Raw genomic sequence first — 21,755 nt, 5'->3', positions numbered from 1 at the left:
TTCTTTCTGTTGAGGATCATTTTTGCTATTTGGAGTCTTTTATTTTTCCATATGAATTTTTGGATTGCCTCTTATATTTCCTTGAAGAATGAGGTTGGAATTTTGATAGGTATCGCATTGAACTTGTAGATAGCCTTGGGAAGTATTGCCATTTTCACGATGTTGATCTTTCCAATCCAGGAGCATGGGAGTTTTTGCCACTTTCTAAGTGCTATTTTGATTTCCTTTTTCAAGTTTTTAAAGTTTTCATCATAGAGGTCCTTCACTTCTTTGGTTAAGTTAATTCTTACGTATTTTATTTTTTGTGGGGCTATTACGAATGGAGTTGCTTTTCTAATTTCAGCCACACTTTTCTCATTGTTGGCATACAGAAAAGCCATTGATTTTTGAGGGTTAATTTTATACCCTGCTACTTTGCCAAAGTTTTGACTCAGCTTGAGTAATTTGGGAGTGGAGTCTATGGGATTCTTTAAATACAAGATCAGGTCACCTGCAAAGAGGGAGAGTTTTACTTCTTCTTTCCCTATTTGGATCCCCTTTACGTTTGCATCTTGTCTTATTGCTGTAGCTAGGCATTCTAATAGTAGATTGAAGAGAAGTGGAGAGAGAGAGCCACAATTCTTAAATTTGCCAGGCACCAGAACTATGAGCTAAATAAACATGTTTTTATAAATTGCCCAGTCTGTTTTTCAATTATAGTAGCATAAAATTGAATAAGTACCTATTATGTACTATGATTTTTTTTTCAAGCCCCAGGTCTATCCATTTCCCTGCAAATGATATATTATTCTTCTTGATGAATGAATAAAACTCCATGTATATGTATGTACACATATATTTGTTTGTACGCATCATAATATATAATTATATATATTATTAGATTCATATGATAACACATAGTATAATTATACAGTATAATATGTGTATACATAATTTATTATGATGATTTAATATTGTAGCATTATATTATATGTTAAGTATATATCTAATATATCATATATATATATATATAATAAGATATATATTTTCTTGATCAACTCATCTATTGTAGGACATCTGAGCTGTTCTCATATCTTGGCTAAGGTGCATACTATAGCAATAAACATGGGTATACAAGTGTCTTTATTATACCTTAACTTGCAATCTTTTGGATAAATGCCCAAGAGTAGTACTGCTAGAACATAGGGTAGTTCTATTTTTAGTTTCTGGGAAATCTCCAAACTGCCTTCCATAATGGTTATACTAATTCACATTCCACCAACAATAGATGAGCAGATCCCACTGCTAAAAGAACTAATTCAGCAGATCTAGTGTAGGGACAAAGAATCTACATTTTCAATAACGCCTCAGATGATTCTGATTATACAACAGGAGTGAGAGCCACTATATAATGCTATATTTATCTTTTACTTTGAAAGCTAGGATATAATTATTTATAAGTGTCTTGTTCTCACCTTTCTAATGATACTGGAAAGAGAAAGTACACTCCCTAAACATACTCTCGCACTACTTTTCTAATTAAAAGTTCATGAAAGATATCCAGATTCTTTTTTTTTTTTTTAAGGTCGGGTCGTGGGGCCTGAACTCTGGGCCTGGGCGCTGTCCCTCAGCTCTTCAGCTCAAGGCTAGCGTTCTACCACTGGAGCCACAGCTCCACTTCTGGCTTTTTTCTTTTTGCTTATGTGGTGCTGAAGAATCCAACCCAGGGCCTCATGCATGCAAAGCAAGCGCTCTACCACTGAGCCACCTTCCCAGCCCAGATCTCCAGATTCTATTTAACTTTACCAACAGATGAAAAATTTTCAAAAGCTCTACACCAGATTTTCAAGTGCTTTATGTGACGACCACCATTTTGGATATACTGAAGATGAAGGTTTATTTAGAGATTAAATAGGAAGATAAATTAAACAGAGAATAGAAATATAACTTTCTGTGTTAATTTGTCCAACAACCTCACCAGTTACACTACTATTTATACTAGCAATGAAAGGCAGGCAATCTATAAGCAATATTTTGTTCCTTACTTTGCCATTGTTTCTGCAGATAGGTCTTCAGAATTCTTGACTTTTGTTTCACCTGAAAAGAAAGTATTTTAGGAATAAAATTCCCATGGATAAGAATTAAAAAAGCAACAGTATTCTCCTTTAAACATTTCACCCTTAGATGATAAAATGGGACTTCATAATTTTATATGACAAATTTAGCAAGGATCTTTCATATTTCAGACAAGTCTTGGTGGTTAGTCACTCCAAAGAGGATAATTATAAGTAACTTTCCTAGAAGCTGAGACTTCTCCAAATATATCCAAATGGAGGACACTGGGTTACTTTATGTCTTCACTGAAATTTATACTTAGGTTTATTCAAAGGAGCTTGGTGACTACACCACTAAGTCAATGGCTAATTAAGAACTTTACTCACATCTCCAATACCACAAAACAAAAAAAAAACTTTACTCACCATGCCCCCGCAGATCCAAAGCCACAATCCTACACTGAACTCTACTAATGATTGCCGCCTAGAGGGGGGAAAAAGAAGATACATGTGGGATAGAAAATTTTGCCAATTACCAATAATTTGTTGAATGAGCAGCTATTAGAATTCAAAGCATCAAAAGAAAAGTCTGCTAAGTAAAATAAAAGGACAATGATTCTCTGCTTTTTTGGTACATATTGTGGTCAGACCCAAATTCAAAATAGGCCTTTTCCACTTAAATCCATCTTTAAACCTAACTTCCTAGCCATTCCTGAAATATAGTATAAGCACTATATATCACCCTCAGGCTATTGCATCTGGTTTTAATTCATATCCCTTAGATATCCTTACCCTACTCCTCTATGAGTCGGTTTATATTTTGGCCCAGGACATCATTATCCTGAACATATACCCTAAATATCAGTACAAACTATGCAAACTACCAATTCCCCTAGGATAGATACAGTCAGTAGTATATACAATTTGGGACCATAGTTAAATAAAAGTATACCAAAAAAGGAACGGTACCATGGGAAAGGTACAATTTTAGGTTTAAAGAAACTATAGTCTTGTTCTTAAAGTGAACTAGGTTTTCAAGAAATAATATAAAATTAGTATTAGAAAATTTTAACAGTATCATTTAAGAATGAAATAAGAGAACTGTCTAGAGTTGACTAATACCTGTAATCCTAACAACTCAGGAGGCTGAAATCTAAGGATCACCAGCCTAGGCAACAAAGTCCATGAGACTCTTATCTCTAATTAACCACAAAAGGCCAGAAGTTGAACTGTGTCTCAGGAAGAGCATCAGCCTTGAGCAAAAAAAGCTTAGGGATGGATAGTGCCCAGGCACTGAGTTCAAGCTCCAGGACTTGCACAAAAGAGAGAGAAAAGGGGAATGGGAGGGAGGGGGAGAGAACTGTCTAGTCTAACCCTCACATTTTTAAAATGAGGAATCTAAGACTAAAAGAAAGAAAATTATTTGTTCAGGGTCACTAAGTTAGTAATAAAAAACAACTAGAATCAAATAATATTACCTTGTTATATATTACCAATTTAACAATCAACACATAGCACAAAACAAACTAAATTCTTGTTACATGTGTTTGTCTGGTGCTGGTACCAGGGATTCAACTCAAGATCTCCTACTCTTACGTGACATTTTTTTACTCTAGGATGGTGGTTGTCTATCACTTGAGCCATACCTCCACTTTCCTAAGTTACATTTAAAAGTCATATACCAAATCAAATCTTTCTAATTTTGTTACTCCAATTAATATCTTTAAAAGGCAACAATCGATTGAAACTATTTGTTATTGTTGTAGTGATTAAACCTTATATATCAAATCAAATCCATATTTTAGACATAAAAGGGCAAAATTGAGTAAAACTTCCTTGATTATACCACACTAGAAAAAATTAGAACTAAGCTTATAAAACAAAATACACTAAGCTAATTGTCAATTTTAACCTTTACCTTGAAAACAATGATTTGTAATTACATATACCTATCAGAAAATAGTGATAAAATTGAAAATATTTTTTTCATTAATTTAAATAAATCTTTCTAAATGACAACTAAAAATCTGGTACCAATTAAGTGATGGGGTTATAGTAGTAAAACGGTAGGCAATAGCCTTGCTCTCCAAAGGAAGATGAGGGGGAAAAATGAGCAAACTAAATCTACAGAGTGTCATGTGCTAATGGAAAAGTGTCAAAACATGTCTATGGTAGCTACTTCAGATTTTGTCTCAAACAGTACAGTTTTGTTGCTTAAGGAATAAGTAAAAGCAGCAATTTAAGACCGACTGATTTAATCGTTTTCTTGCTGGAATTTGTGGTGAAAGCAAAACTGGTAACATTAGTAGTTAATAGCTAATTTTTACTATATCTTTCTATATGTCAGCCAGATAACAATCAAAGTATTTCAAATGCATTTTCTCTTCACAACTCTTTAAAATTTAGACATATTTTCATCATTTTACAGAGAGATTTCATAATCTGGCTATGTCCAAAGAGCTAATAAATGGCAGAGATAAAAATTAAATGCAAGTTAGTTCCCAGGCTCTAAGTTTTCCAACCCAACTTGCCTATCAGAATCACCTAATAATGGGCTTTTGGAAATGCAAAGGCATAAACTTATTGGAAATTCTGATTTAGGATGGGAAGGTGGCTCAGTGGTAGAGTGCTTGCCTTGTATGCATGAGGCCCTGGGTTCAATTCCTCAGCACCATATAAACAGAAAAACCTGGAAGTGGCGCTGTGGCTCAAGTGGTAGAGCACTAGCTTTGAGCTGAAGAACTGAGGGACAGCGCCCAGGCCCTGAGTTCAAGCCCAACAACTGACAAAAAAAAAAAAAAGATTTAAGTAAATGAGGAAAGCGGCCAAAGATTATTCATATTGGAGTTCCCCCAGGCCATTGTAAGGTATAAGAATTGGAGACAAGTTTGGAAAAAAGATCTGGATAGAGCTAGACATGTTAGTGTATGCTTTTAATCCCAACACTTGGAAAGCTGAAGCAGGAGGATTGAAAGTTCACATAAGATACTGTCTCAAAATATATAAAATAATATGATTCTGGATCATTTTAAAATCTCGTTAGATTTTCTCAGATAATCTCAAACTATCTCCTTGAAAAGAAGGCTAGGAATGTAACAAAACATTTCCACAGTTGACAAAACAGACTCCAGAGTGAACCAAGTATTGGTGAAGATGTAGAGAAGTATCCTCACAAACATATATAACCTTTAACTTAATTTAGACCAACTTGATAAATGAAATAGGTATTTTTTAAAATTTACTCTTTTGTGAACTGATATTTCATTTTCTTGCCAATTTTTCTACTTTTTTCTTTGTAGGTTTTTTTTAAGTAATGAAAATATTAAGCCTGTTGTTTATAATACATAGAGTATGTTTACTTTTTGCCTAATATACAGCTTGTATTTTAATGGAAGTTTTAAATTTTGGTAAAGTCAAATTAACTAATCTTTTTTTTTTTTTTTTCCTGGTCATTCGTGGATCTTGAACTCTGGGCCTGGGTGCTGTCCCTCAGCGCTTTTGCTCAAGGCTAGCGCTCTACCACTTGAGCCATAGCACCACTTCTGGTTTTCTGGTAGTTAATTGGAGATAAAGTGTCATGGACTTTCTTGCCCCGGTTGGCTTTGAACCGTGATCTTCAGATCTCAGCCTCCTGAGTAGCAAGGATTACAGGTGTGAGCCACCAGCTCCCGGCTCCAATCTTTCCTTTATTGCTTTTGTGAGTTGTTTTGTTTTTTATGTTTTTCTTTTCTTTTCTTTTTTTCTATTGAGACATTATCTTTCTGTGTAGCCAAGGCCATTTTCACCTTAGTCTCCTAAGTGTTAGGAGGTATAGTCACTATGCCCAGCTTTGGCTTGTACTTCTTTTGGCCAAATTTAAGATCTGTCCCATGGGGCTGGGAAGGTGGTAGAGCACTTACCTTGCATGCATGAGGCCCCGCTGGGTTTGATTCCTCAGCACCACATAAGCAGAAAAAAAAAAGCCGGAAGTGGCGCTATGGCTCAAGTGGTAGAGCACTAGCCTTGAGCTGAAGAGCTGAGGGACAGCACCCAGACCCAGAGTTCAGGCCCCATGACCGGACCTCCCCCCAAAAAAAAAATCTGTCCCATGATATATAATGGTCTAATGGCATATTTTAAAGATCCAGCCCTTTCATCCATATTTTCATCAAATATATTAAGTTCCTTTTAATGCATAGACAATATTTTTCCCTCTCAATACCATACTAAGAGATACAATTTTAGAGTATGTTTTGGCATGTGAGAGGGTAAGAAACACATTACCTGATCTTTTCCAAAATTATCTTGGTTCTGTTTTTTTTTTTGGTTGGTCATGGGGCTTGAACTCTGGGCCTGAGCGTGTCCCTCAGCTCTTTAGCTTAAGGCAAGCACTCTACCACTTGAACCACAGCGCTACTTCCAATTTTCTGGTCATTTACTGGAGATAGGTGTCTCATGGATTTTCCTGCCCAGGCTGCGTTGAAACACGATCCTTAGATCTCAGCCTCCTGAGTAGCTAGGATTATAGGCATGAGCCAACCGCGCCTTGGTTCTTACTATTTATTCTGTGTGAATTTCAGTTTGTTGATCAAATCTCATGAGAATTTCAATTGGGATCTTAATCAGGTTAGCTAGATTCATACAGGAACATTGAATAAGATGCTTGGTTCACAGTAGGGGTTTACCAAATATTTGATAACCAAATGATTGTATTAGAGAGCAAACTCATTTTTTGATCCTTACTAACACAAAACAAAGTTTGGAACATAAAGAGTATGTTCAATAGAATTTCCCAAACTGACTGAATTGAATGGAAGAAATGTAAGTCAACAGTCATGCTAGCACAAGTGACTCATGCCTGCCGAATACCCAGGGAGGAAAAAGTCTGGAGGATCACAGTTCTAAACCAGCTGGGCCAAAAAAGTCTGTGAAACTCCAACTCCAAAATAACCAGCAAAAAGTCAGGCTGGAGGCACGGCTGAAGTAGGAGAGTACCAGCCAAGTGAGTGCAAAGTCTTGGGTTCAGACCCCAATAGGAAGGAAGAAAAAGAGGAAGGAAGAAACACCTTCATACATAAGCCCAGGTTGGCCTCCTGCTTCAGACTTCCTCCATGTGTTACAGATGGGCACTATTCTGCCCAGCACTCCTGGTGGCTTTACAAGAGGGAGAGAGATCAGTCACATACTAGACATATGCATACTCCTTGTCTCATGGCCCTCTGCTGTCTTAGGACTCCACAAGCAAGAATGCCATCAATAGATGTGGCCCCTCTACCTTGCATAAGTATAGATAAAATAAGCATTAAAAAAAATCCTCAAGGGGCTGGGAAGGTGGCTCAGTGGTAGAGTGCTTGCCTTGTATGCATGAGGCCCTGCATTCGATTCCTCAGCACCACATAAGCAGAAAAAGCCGGAAGTGGGGCTGAGGCTCAAGTGATAGAGCTCTAGTCTACAGCTGAAGAGCTGAGGGACAGCACCTAGGCCCAGAGTTCAGGCCCCATGACTGACAAAAAAAAAAAAAAAATCCTCCAGTCAGTGTACTTTGTTATTAGCAAAAACAAAACAAAACAAAAACTACAGACTAATAGCTGTAGATAATAACTGAAAAGGTATTTTGGATATAAAGAGTCAAATACACTATTCAAATAGTTGCCCTCTTTTAAAACCTATTATATATCTAACAAAAATGTAAAATTCCATTATATTTCTACTGGATAATACTTGTCTAGAGACATGAGACAGTCTGGTACTTATGGACAAATCATATGGTTTATCTTATAATAAGAGAAGGAAACAGTAAACAAAGGTTATTTTTTTAATGGTCCTAGGGATCCAGCCCTGGGCCAAATTATTTATTAACTGTTGTCTAAGTATTTATGGGTCAAGAATTATTCCAGGCATATGGCAAACAAGAAAGAATAAGACATTACTCCTTTGCTCAAGGAATTAAAGGTCTAAATTGAATAGATAAAAAGGTGCCTTTATGTATAAAGATTGCTGCCAGCAACTAAGAAAGTGATTACCTTAAGGGCCACTTGGCTATCTAGTTTTTCATTCCTATTTGCTCCCACTTTATTTGCTCGGTCCTATTTTGCTCAGTCCTTCAGGCCCCACAATGATCAACAGAGGGAGTATGTATGTTTGACACATACAACAAGTTATTTGATTTCATTTTAGTTGTTGCTAGTATCTTCTTGCACATAATCTGTCCCACCACACAGATCTATAACTGGCAATATTAATATAGACCCATATTCTCTACCACAGAGCAGATATCATTTACTTCCTAGTAGCTCACAAATGCCCCCCCCCCAAAAAAAGTATATAATCACTTAAAAAAAAAAACTATTGGCTAGTAATCCTAGCCTGCAATCCTAGCTACTCAGGAGGCATCTGAGGATCATAGTTCAAAGCCAGCCCAGGCAGGAAAGTCCAAGAGATTCTTATCCTTGATAAACTTCTTAGAAAAAGCAGGAAGTGGCACTGTGGCTCAAATAGTATAGTTTTAGCCTTGAGCAAAAAGAAGCTCAGGAGCTGGGCCCTGGTGGCTCATGCCTATTAATATTAAGTAAATCAGGAGGTTGAGATCTGAAGATTGTAGTTCAAAGCCAGCCAGGGCAAGAAAGTCCATGAAATTCTTATCTCCAATAAACTACTCAGAAAAGGCCAGAAGTAACACTGTGGCTCAAATAGTAGAGTGCTAGTCTTGAGCTGAAGAAGCTCAGGAATAGTGCCCAGGCCGAGTTCAAACCCCAGGACCAGCACACACAAAAAAAGGAAACATTTTTCTAATATTTGTAAGACCTTTAAATGTGCAGAGTACCATGTAGACTTTGAAGGAGACAAATTGACTTTTCTAAATAAAATGTCTATTTCACACACACACACAGACGCAGACACAGACACACACACAGACACACACACACACAGACACACACACACAGACACACACACACACAGACATACATACACACACACACACACACACACACACACACACAGAGTATGGGAACTTACCCAGAAGAAAACAACAATTGTACTAACATCAACTTCTACTATTAGTAACTTACTGTGAATACAGCCCAGGAAAGGGCAGAATGGCCTCCTCCATGCAATAGAAGCAGGACCGGCCCCTCGGTACCACTCTTGTAAACTCGAAAAGTGTATGAACAGTTAAAGATAACATATTTGTGTTCTAACTGAGGTTTTAAACATTAATATATCAATACTGACTACAAAATCTAGGCAGCAACAAGCTACATGTAAAACTGTAAAGGAAACTTAAATTGATGTTTCTGAGATATTAACTTTCTTTAAGTCTGGAACCAGTATGATTATTTTTTTCAATTAAAAATAATTCTTCCCATTTCTCTAATGAAGAGATAATCCTTGGTTTGGAAAAATGAAATCAGCACAACAAACTTGACTCCTGAAACTTCCTCTAACCCCTATGAAGTATATCATTTTCAGGAATTTCATTCCCTTCCTTATTCATTAAATAATTATAGCCAAGAAAGATAATAGCATAGACTTAAAGATAACATTCTATGCTGTACAAAGAATAGGTGGGGAATAAAATGAAATAAACAGCTACACGTCTTATACAACAATACCATAAGCTTACTAATGAATAAACTACTTTATAGAGGATATATCCTTTCCAGTTTCATTCTCTACTTCCACATCTTCCATGGATTCAAAGTACTGACTCCAAGAAACAGGGGAAAAGTCCCGTTTTCTTCCAGGGCTAAGGGAAAAAAGAGAGAATGAGATACACACACATTTCAAGTAAAAAATAGCTATGCATGAGAACAAATAAATGTGAAATCTGAGATGAAAATAGCAAGAGTATTTTCTCTCAAAGATAGTAAGGGTTCATATTACAAAGCATCATACTAAAATGTGTTTATAAGTTCAACTATAGATTTAAGAATAAAAGTTTTAGGATTTTATAAAATCTTAGGATTCATTAGTAGACTTTAATCACAAATTTTGTGTATATGTACCTAATAAAATCATCTAGTTCTTTCTCCTTGATCTTGACTATAGGCTAATTTCTATCCTAATAGCATCCTTCCTACAACTTTTGGTCACTATTCTTCCCTTATATTTTCAATCTGATACCATTTTATGCTTATCATTTCCCAAAATGTCAATGTACAACCACAGAAGTCAAACTAACCTCAATATTTTGAGGTTAGTTTGAAGATCTGCTCATATAGAAGTGAAATGCTGAGCACTGGTGGCTCACGCCTGTAATCCTATCTACTCAGGAGACTGAGATCTGAGGATCGAGGTTCAAAGCCAGGAACATCCATGAAATTCTTTTTTTTTTAATTTTATTTTATTTGTGAACATACTGTACAGAGGGGTTACAATCGCATGGGCAGGATAATGCGTACATTTCTTACTAAGCATTGCAGCCCCCTCCTTTGTTTACCCTTCCCATCCTCCCCCCTCCCCCCCATCCCAATCCTTCTCCTTCCCCCCTCCCCCCATCCATGAAATTCTTATCTCTAATTAATCACCAGAAAACCAGAAGTGGCATTGTGGCTAGAGTGGTAGAGCACTGGCCTTGAGCTGAAGAGCTCAGGGACAGCACCCAGGCCCAGAGTTCAAGCCCCACGACGACGACCACCACCACCACCAACAACAACAAAAAAATGAAATAATTTATCTATCCAATATAGCATTTGATGCATAGTAGTAGGAAATGGGAACCTAAATATTCATGAGGACTGATTAAGTTGTAGTACACAGAAATGCTTAATTATAAAAAAAGAGAAGTTCTTTATATGTGGACGCATCACTACAAGATACACTGTTAAGTAAAAAGACAAGCATGATATACACACTACCACTTGTATTTAAAAGTGGGTACACCAGATGCTGGTGGCTCATTCCTATACTCTGACCCAATCAGGAGGCTGAGATCTGAGAATTACAGTTTGAAGCTGGTCCAGGCAGACACATTCTTGAGACTCTTATCTCCAATTATCCAGAAAAAAAATTGGAGCTGAATGTCATCTATGAGTGAAAAATCAAGGTGAGAACTCAGAACCCTGAGTTAAGCCCTAGTACCAGAAAAAAATATGTGGGATATATGAATATAACTTTTTAGATATTTCACTATTTCTGGAAGGATATTAGCATAAAATTGATTTTACCTGTGAAACAGGAATCATGACAAAAATAAGAAATATATTTCAATGTACATTTCTTTTTAATATCTACTTTTTAAAAATGATCATAAAGTCAAGGCATTGGTGGTTCATACCTGTCATCCTAGCTACTCGGGAGGCTGATATCTGAGGATCACTGTCTGAACTCAGCCCCAGCAGGGAAGTCCATGAGACCCAAAAACTACTCAGAAAAAGCCAGAAGTAATGCTGTGGCTCAAGTGGTAGAGGGCTAGCCTTGAGCAAAATAAGCTCAGGAACAGAGCCCAGGGCCAGAGTTTAAGCCCCAGGATTGAAAAAAAAAATCATAAACAGCATACATTTAAAAGCAAAAATAGTGAATAGGTTACATATTTGCAAACTATTCTTTATCCTTGGATGAGACTCAGGAGAGGAATCCTGAGCCTTCCCCTATTTCCATAATACTATTCCCAGAAATATAAGGAATTCAGAACTTGATCAGTAGCACAATACTTTTTGTCAGACATCTTCCTGTATATGTCATGAGTCTGAATAGAAAGTATAAGACAATGATACTTTAAACTGTAGAAGCATTCTTGGTGTCTATAATACTGAAAAGCATTACAAAGGAGAAGCTGAGTAGTCAAGAGATATAATTTGTCAACAGTGATGCATTGAACAGTATTGAACACCTACTCTGTTCCAGGCATTGATTCAGATCAATCTTTATAACAAGGAAACCACTTCGGGAACTTTAAAAAATGTTGACACTTGGTTCTCACTCCTACAATTGGATTTAAGTTGATTAGAGTACATCTGAGAATTCTTAGTTTCCCAAGTTGAGCAACAAGTGCTAGGAATGCAGAGGTTAGTACATGATTTAGAATGAGAAAGGATTTCAAATTCTTTAAAGTTCCTATCATATCTGTACAGTGCCCTATATGCTCTCACAATTAACAGTATGGATTTGATTAATCAAATTATTTTTGCCTTAAACTTCAGTAACTAAATAATAAGCCCTTCAAAGAATTTAATATTTCTGACATTTGGTAACTGCTTAATAACTGGATAATCCTACCTTCTGATAGTGGTGCCTCTGTGGAAGTAAATTGCAATTTTAGCTTGGACCAGTTTTTCCATTTTGTTTTTTGGTTGTATATGAACTCTTATGGGAACATTAGAAGCAGTACTTCTAATTCTTCTTATTAGTCACTTACCAATACACTCATGCATACTATAACTCAAGTAAAACAACCATAACATGGCATGTCAATAATACTACAAAAAAGCTGGGCGCTGGTGGCTCACGCCTGTAATCCTAGCTACTCAGGAGGCTGAGATCTGAGGATCATGGTTCAAAGCCAGCCCAGGCAGGAAAGTCCGTGAAACTCTTATCTCCAATAAACCACAGAAAACCGGAAGTGGCACTATAGCTCAAGTGGTAGAGTGCTAGCCTTGAGCTGAAGAGCTGAGGGACAGCACTCAGGCCCAGAGTTCAAGCCCTATGACCAAAAAAATAAAATTAAATTAAAAACCTACAAAAAATTTCAAGAATACAGTATGAATTTTTTTACATCTGGACCAAGGATATCACTACAGCAATAGTACATAATATTTACAGTGCATAATAGTGAGTCACCATGCATAATACTTTACAAACTGAACTATTTTTATCCTATTTTACAGATGAAAATTAGAGATATCAAGCAACTTCTCCAAGATCACACAACTCCTAGGTAGCAGTGATAGGATTCAAATCCAGTTCCATTACTCTCCAAAGCCTCTGCTCTCTACCCTAATGCTGCATTATTTTTTTCTTCTCTCTCTCACTCTGCATTACGTTTATGAAAAGCGGTAAGATTTTAATGCACATCTCAGAGGCTTCTTTTGCAAAGTTTAAATATAGCTAGCACCAGGCGCCAGTGGCTCACATCCGTAACCCTAGGTACCAGGAAGCTGAGATCTAAGGATTATGGTTTGAAGCCAGCCAGGCAAAAAAGTCCCGGTGAGACTATTATCTCTAATAAACACTCAAAAAACCAGAAGTGGTGCTGTGTTGTGACTCAAGTGGTAAAGCAGTAGCCTTTGTGCACAAAGAAGCTTGGGGACAATGCCCAGGCCCTGAGTTCAAGCCTCACAACCAACAATCAATCAATCAATCAATCAAGCTAGCTTTGCTAATGCCATCGAAATTCTCCTAAAGAAAAATTGCTTTATATAAACAGAAACTTCCTAAAACAGTATCTTTCATTCCTTAACTTTCCTTTTTTTTTCAGTTTTAAAAATAAAAGTGCTCCAGGGACTAACTTACATCAATAAAATAAGTAATTACTACTTGCTTAAATAATAAATATTTTTAGCTTATAATTTTTATTCTCATATTTAGAATTACATGCAATTTTTATATATATTCACATCGGAAAGACAAATTGAAATCAAATATGCATAACTAGAATCAAGTTAAGATTTCACATAAGGACAATTTATGTTTAGGAAAAGCAATAAATATTTTTCTAACACCAGAGGATGTTTCTTTCTACCTAGAGATTTTTCCAGTGTACCTTTAAGTCTATTTTTTTTTCTTTTTCTTTTTTTCCTTTTTTTTGGGTGCCTGTATTGGGGAACTTAAATTCAGGGCCTCATACTCTCGCTTGCCTTTTTCACCCAAGACTGATAGTCTACCATTTGAGCACTTCCACTTGTTTTTCTTTGTGTTTTTTTGGGGGGTCTGGTCGAGGAGCCTGAACTCTGGGCCTGGGTGCTGTCCCTCAGCTCTTCAGATCAAGGCTAGTGCTCTACCACTTGAGTCACAGCGCTACTTTGGGCTTTTTCTTTCTTTTTGCTTATGTGGTACTGAGGAATCGAACCCATGGCCTCATGCATGCAAGGCAAGTGCTCTACTACTGAGCCACCTTCCCAGCCCCTTCCACTTGTTTTTGTTTTGCCTGTGTGTAAATATTTTATTCTTTTTTTTTGGGGGGGGGTCTGGTCGAGGGGCCTGAACTCTGGGCCTGGCCACTGTCCCTCATCTCTCCAGCTCAAGGCTAGCGCTCTACCACTTGAGCCACAGAGCCACTTCCGGCTTTTTTTTTCCTGCTTATGTGGTGCTGAGGAATCGAACCCAGAGGCTCATGCATGCAAGGCAAGCGCTCTACCACTGAACCACCTTCCCAGCCCTTTATTCTTTTTCTAAATTTTCTAAATTACCATCCTTAGGTAGTTGCCATTTCACAAAGCAGTTTATGAATATATGGTATCTTGATCAATTTCACCCCTTTTATATCTTATTTTTTGTTGTGGAAATACTATACAGAGGGGTTACAATTACATGGGCAAGATAATGAGTACATTTCTTATCAAGCTGTGTAGCCTCCTCCTTTGTTTCCCCTTCCCATCTTCCCCCCCTCCCCCAATCCTCCTCCCGCCCCCACCAAAGTTGTAAAGTTCATTTTCGACATAACGACTTGTACATCTCATTGTTGCAATGGGTCCATCTTTATCCCTATTTAAACAATTTGCTTTTTCCCTTCCCCTCCACAAATTATACTGACATCAAATACAGTGAAAGCAGGGGTTGGGCTGGGAAGGTGGCTCAGTGGTAGAGCACTTGCCTTGCATGCTCGAGGCCCTGGGTTCGATTCCTCAGCACCACATAAGCAAAAAGAAAAAAGCTGGAAGTGGCTCTGTGGCTCAAGTGGTAGAGCGCTAGCCTTGAGCTGAAGAGCTGAGGGACAGTGCCCAGGCCCAGAGTTCAGGCCCCATGACCGGACCCAAAAAATAAAAATAAAAAAAAACAGGGGTTATACTGTGGGGGAGGGACATACAAAGCAACAAAGAAATAATCTAAAAATATGGAACGCTTCATGAATTTGCGTGTCGTCCTTGCGCAGGGGCCATGTTAATCTTCTCTGTATTGTTCCAATTTTAGGATATGTGCTGCCAGAGTGAACACAACATCTGTCTTTTTGCTAGTTAATAGGAGATAAGTCTCATGGATTTTTCTACTCAGCTTGCTTTGAACCATACCTTCACATCTCAACCTCCTGAATCACTAGGATTACAGGCATGAGCCTGTAATCTTCTTTTGAGTTTGCAACTAGTATTAGGCAGATAGCAAAAATTTTACATTATCTTTGTATTGTAGTTAGAATACCTTGTGTTTTTGAAATGTTCTTTCAAAAATAATTTTAGATTCTTATTTTATGTGTAGCTACTTTATTGTCATTACTGTCTATGTAGGCCTTTTTTAGTTAAAAATTTTAAAATAAATTACTGACTTTTTCTCCATGAGATCATAATGAAAGAATTTTAAAAGTAATGAGAAAACTTCCAAAACACAATATATATATATATATATACATATACACACACATATATATGTATATATATGTGTATACACACACACACACACACACACACACACACATATGTAGTGTGTGTGTGTCAGGCATGGGGACTGAACTATGGGCCTGAGTGCTTTCCCTCAGCTCTTCAGCTCAAGGCTAGTGACCTACCACTTGAGCCACAGCACCACTTCCAGCTTTTTTCTGCTTATGTGGTGCTGAGGAATCGAACCCAGGGCCTCATGCTTGCAAAGCAAGCACTCTATCACTGAGCCAACTTTCCAGCCCTAAATTATATTTTTAAATTAAGAATTTGTTCATTCAATAAATATTTACCAAGAATTCATAATATGTATAAGACCACCTGCATCTGAGGTGTGGTGATGAGGGATACTGGGATAGTTGTAAAACTAGAGATAAATGCTTCTGTCCTCAAGAGACTAATACTAATTACATAAATATCTAACACAGTATATAAAGAGTTAAATAGTTATATAAATGTAACCCCTCTGTACTTCATAATAACAATAAAAATTTTTAAGAGTTAAATAGCTGAAGTATAGTAAATGTTCAAAGAAGAAGAAAGATTATTCCCAGTGTGAGGAATAAAGAGAAGTTTCAAAGAAAAAATAGTAACACCTAAGGAAGACATTTAAGGATAGACAGAATTTGGACTGATGGAAATAGGTGAAGGAAGGGTAAGGAAAACATTTCAGGCAAATATTAGAAAGCACGAATAAAGACCTCTTATAGAGTTTGATAGAAGTCATTGAAAACCAACACACAAATAGCTAGCTGGAAAGAAGTAGGAATAAGTACTACAGCTTTGAAAAGCTAAAAGAAGCTGATACAACTAAAAACAGACAGGAAAAAAAAAACCCCGATGTTAGCTATAATAAAGTAGACAATATATATTGTGTTTTGTGTGTAAAAGGTAAGTGTTGGGAGACACAAAGCGAGGGAGACATTAATTTTCTTGGAAGTGGCCCAAGTCAAAGGGGTTTGTACTATAGAAAGTGAGCAGCCAATAAAATGTACAGATGAAAATATTTAAAAAATCAATGATGAAAGTACAAGATAGACCTGATTGTAACCTCACTAGGAAAGTACAGGAGGGTTGACTGGCAACGGAATGTAAAAGGAAGGAAAGCAAGAAAGAACTCTTAAAAGACAATAAATGTTAGACATGTTCAAGAGATGGAGCATAACTGACAGAATTAAAGTGAATTCCAAAGTTAAATGTATAATTTTCTCCCCTCTCCTGCAATTAGAGGAAGAAGTGGTACTATGACAGACATGAAGAGTATCTGGCTTTGGCCTAAATTAGGTGAATCAAATGTGTTTACAGATCTTTGCTGTGATTACAAACCATATTCAAAATGTCATGAGAATAATGACCCTTCAATCTGAAAAAAAAATGCCTGTTACATATATTCTGAATCCTATTCTACAATCTTCAAGAAACCCATCTAAAAATGTCAAACTTAGAACCTATGGTCCAAACTTTGACCTCAACAACCTACTTCCAGCAGAAAAATAAAATGACTGATGAGTTACTCTACTTTTAATAGTTTCTAAACCTAAAATTACTTTGCATCTACTACCAGCTAAAGGCTTATTTTCACAACCCCATAATGCCTTTATTAATTCTATGACCTTAAGCAAGTCACTAAATTTGTCCAAGTTAAGTTTTCCATGTAAGATGGGGTTATATTATCAACTTTATAAAGTGTGTTATAAGGAATAAGGTAGCCCTCTCATCACTGTCAAATTAGCTTATTCTATTTTTCATTATACAACTATCATTAAAAATGATAAATATAATAAAAAGTATTACATTTCAATGTTATTATTCCCAAGTTATCCCACCTAATCTGGTACTACTATGAGATCCATGAGAACATCTCCCATGTTTTTCACCAATGTATTCCCAAAGTCTGACACAGCAATAATTATTATCTTCTGACATTATGAAATGAGTTGATGTGCATAGAACACTAAGCTTAGTATATAAGTAAATATTTATTATTACTCTTAAGTGGCTTTGAGGCTAATAAATGTAAGTCCCTTTACTTAAACTTAATAAGGTTTATAGTAACAGAAAATGGGACATGACAAAACTACATTAATTAAGGTTGTTGTACAGGCATAAAAATTTTAACATACAGAATAATAGACAACTGAATAATAGACTCTACAATCTAGGAAAAACTTTTAAGATTCATTAATAATTTTTAAAAAGAAATCACAATTCAATGGGGGAATCATAATCTTTCTTTAAAAAAGATGTTGGAACAACTAAATATCTATATTATAAAACTGAACTTCTTCATACCACACACATAAAGCAATGTCAATCATCAACCTAAATGAAAGAACTAAAATTATAAAACTGTGAGAAAAAAAATCAAGGTAAAATGTATGATTACAGGTCATGTAACAATTTCTGTTAGCTATAGAGATAAAAAATTTCAGGGATAATAACCATGAAAAAAAGCATAAAACACCCAAGGAAACAAATCTGTAACGATTTCACATATTGCTAGGCACCAGTGGCTACTTTGGAGGCTGAGATACAAAGATACTTAATCTAGCTACTTAGAAGGCTGAGATATGAGGATTGAGCATCAAGGTTCAAAGCCAGCCAAGCCAGGGCATAAAAGTCCTGATTTTGGCCTCCTAGGAATGTAGGATTGCAAATGTAAGCCATTGTGCCTGGCTTTGATTTTTGTATATGATGAGAGATAGTAAATAACCTAGTTACAGTCTTCTCCACATGATATCCAGTTATCTCAACACCATTTGTTAAATATATGCTTTTTTCAGTGTATGTTCATGGCAACTTTGTGGAGACTCAGTTGGCTAGAACTGTGTGTGCTCTTTTCTGGGTCCTTTATTCTATTCCATTGGTCCACATATCTATTTTTTGTGTCAGTACCATGTTATTTTTCCACTATGGTTGTGTAATAAAATTGAAATTAGGTATTATGATCATTATTCATCATGCTCGGTAATGATTTGGCTACTCAGGGAGTTTTGTATTTCCATATTAAGTTTATGATTCCTTCTGTCTTAATTATTGGTAGCTGTGTCAAGCAGTAACAAAACAATAGCAATGAGTACTTAAGTTCTTCTAGAATGAGATCAAATACCATCTCTAGCTGCCTGTATTCTGGGCTTGTAGGTTCATCTTCCCATTTTTAAAAACAGCAAGTAATATAGCAGTTTCAAATTATCTTTCAGACTCTGACCTGTCGTCCAGTTTCCTCCTCCTCCTTCTTTTTTTTTTGTAGTGGGGCTTGAACTGTGGACCTGGGTGCTGTCCCTCAGCTCTTCAGCTCAAGGCAAGTGCTCTATCACTTGAGCCACAGTGCCACTTCTGGTTTTCTGGTAGTTTATTGGAGATCAGAGTCTCACGAACATACCTGCCAGGGCTGGCTTTAAATGTGATTTTCAGATCTCAGCCTTCTGAGTAGCTAGGATTACAGGTGTGCGCCACCGGTGCCTGGCTAGTTTCCCTCTTCTTTAAAAGATATTTGCAAAGATACTCTGGGTCTGCCTAGACAATTCAGTAATATTTTAAAGTAAGTTAAATTAGCAAACTTAATTCTCCTCCCTGCCATGTAAAAAAATTATAAATTTCAAGGATGCAGACCTTAGTATCAATGGGGTGCTATTATTGCACCTGAAACAGATTCTTAACTTCTGTTTTAATTCAGAGTAACAGCAGAAACAGTGATAAAACTTGGAAGTTCTATTCAGCATGTATGCTATAGCATGTAGGGGGGAAAAAACACTTTAAGAAGCCACTAAAAACCTATAAGAGAGGCTGGGAAGGTGGCTCAGTGGTACAGTGCTTGCCTTGCAGGCATGAGGCCCTGGGTTTGATTCCTCAGCACCACATAAACGGAAAAAGCTGGAAGTGGCGCTGTGGGCACTGAGGGACAGCATCCAGGCCCAGGGTTCAGGCCCCACGACTAACAAAAAACAAAAACCTATGAGAACACATAAGCAGACAAAGCTGGAAATGGCGCTGTGGCTCAAGTGGTAGAGTGCTGAGCTGAAGAGCTGAGGGACTGCGCTCAGGCCCAGAGTTCAAGCCCCCTGGCCAACCCCTCCCCCCCAAAAAAAAGAAGACATGCAGAGAGAGAAATACTAAAGGCCTTGGTGATAGAACGCAGAAATAAGTCAAGCCCATGAAATAGACCAGATGGATTAAAGATGTAAAAACTGAGTTCTCAAGATGTTTCCACATATACAAAATTTGAAATATGGCCCGTCACTAGAGTCCACTGAAAGGGAGATAGCCAATCAAAGGTAATCTAACCAAAGGCCTAAGATCTACTCTCAATATTTCTAGGCATACTCTGCACCTTTGCCTAGCTGCCTGCTATATCTCTCTTGTATTGAGTTCTAATAAGTTTTCATTTCTCCTATTTTCTCACCGGGACTCTAACTCAGTCAGTATCTGATGCTTTCACTCATTGGCTAGCATTCTACCAACTCCAATCCCATTTTCTATTCTCTTGTCATGGTAAATTCTTTTTATCAACTTAGAGTTCCAAATATACAAGACAGAGAATCCTAGTTTATGGAACTTAAACCTATCTTCTTATAAACATGATGTCTTATTATGTAAATATAAAACATTAAATATCCGGGCACCTGTGGCTCAGGTCTGTAATCCTAGCTATTCAGGAGGCTAAGATCTGAGGATTACGGTTCAAAGCCAGCCCGGGTAGGAAACTTCCTGAGACTCTTATCTCCAATAAACCACTAGAAAACCAGAAGTGGTGCTGTGGCTCAAGCAGTAGAGCACTCACCTTGAGCTAAAGAGCATAGGGAAAGCGCCCAGGCCCAGAATTCAAGCCCCACAACCAACAAAACAAACTAAAAAACATATTAAGTAATGTTGTTGATTGTATCAGGTCTTGATATATTTTTTCTTGGGATTTTTGTTCATGAATATTCTAAACAAATTGTGAATATTTTACATTTAAATGTCAAAAATAAACCTATATTCTTTCTCCTACAGAAATACTGAGCTAACATTGAAATGAAATTGATACTCCAAAGCTTATAGCTACACAAAACACCTCATTGTCTATAATTTTTGTATGGCTCATGGGTTGATATTTACATTTTTAAAAGTTTAGTGGAAAAAAACCAGTCTAATGGCATGTGAAAATTATATAATCAAAGTATGAAGTTTTTTTGGACTACAACAAATTAAAAAAAAATAACAAGTCAGGTGACTGTGGCTGCTCAGGTGACTGAGATCTGAGGATTCCTGTTTAAAGTCAGCCTGGGAAGATAAATCTGAATGATTCTTATCTCTAATTAGCAAAAAGCTGGAAGTGAGTTTATAGTTCAGATGGTAGTGTGCTAATCTTGAGCAGAAAATACTAAGAGCATTAGGCATTTGAGTTCAAGTCCCACTACTGGCATACGCGTGCTCGCGTGCGTGCACACACATGTTAACAACAACAAAGAAAATTAGGTTGTAACCAAATTTCACTGCCCCAAAATAAAATGTTATTGGAACACAGGTACACTCATTCACTGATATATTGCCGATGGCCATTTTTACACTACAGCAGAGTTGAATAACTACAACAGACTTGCAAAGCCTAAATTATAAAAAGTTTGCCAATCCTGGATATAGATAACAGGTGCTACACACACACACACACACCTAGAAAAGTGGGCTTGGCACTAGAGGCACACACACACACACACACACACACACACACACCTAGAAAAGTGGGCTTGGCACTAGAGGCACACACACACACACACACACACCCCTAGAAAAGTGGGCTTGGCACTAGAGGCACGCACACACACACACACACCCCTAGAAAAGTGGGCTTGGCACTAGAGGCCCACACTGTAATCCTAATATTCAGAAGGCTGAGACCTGAAGGACTGAAGTTTGAAGCCAGCCTAGGCAGAAAAATCTGAGACTTCATTTCCAATTAACCAGCAAAAGCTGGACTAGAGGCATGGCTCAAGTGGTAGAGCTCAGTGAGCAAGAAAGCAGAGAAGAGTGTGAAGTCCTGAGTTGAAGGCCCAATACTGGCATGCACACACACTCACTCCATACACCACACAGAAAAGACAAAGAGACAGAGACAGAGAGAGACAGAGAGAAGAGCAGCCAGAGAAGGCTGGGCTAACCAGGTAAAACTCACAATACATTTAACATGAAGTTACATTTAACATCAAGTTTTATAAAACATTTATTTTTTTTTTTTTTT

The 21,755-nt window shown here is 37.1% G+C and overlaps 1 protein-coding gene across 1 annotated transcript in view; it reads right to left on the bottom strand.

Moving 5' to 3' along the window:
* Window positions 1–21,755, bottom strand: part of Ppme1 (protein phosphatase methylesterase 1) — a 45,500-nt gene that overhangs the window by 17,765 nt on the left and 5,980 nt on the right. The window contains exons 2-5 of the mRNA XM_013014171.1: window positions 9,666–9,759; window positions 9,083–9,175; window positions 2,460–2,517; window positions 2,025–2,076 (exon numbers count right to left, since the gene is read on the bottom strand). Of these exons, the coding sequence (XP_012869625.1) occupies window positions 2,025–2,076; window positions 2,460–2,517; window positions 9,083–9,175; window positions 9,666–9,759 (297 nt within the window). The remainder of the gene's footprint in view (window positions 1–2,024; window positions 2,077–2,459; window positions 2,518–9,082; window positions 9,176–9,665; window positions 9,760–21,755) is intronic.

The sequence above is a fragment of the Dipodomys ordii genome, unplaced genomic scaffold (genome assembly GCF_000151885.1).
Source record: "Dipodomys ordii isolate 6190 unplaced genomic scaffold, Dord_2.0 Scaffold22, whole genome shotgun sequence".
In the NCBI taxonomy this organism is placed as follows: domain Eukaryota; kingdom Metazoa; phylum Chordata; class Mammalia; order Rodentia; family Heteromyidae; genus Dipodomys; species Dipodomys ordii.
This window is presented reverse-complemented; position numbering and strand designations above follow the sequence as displayed.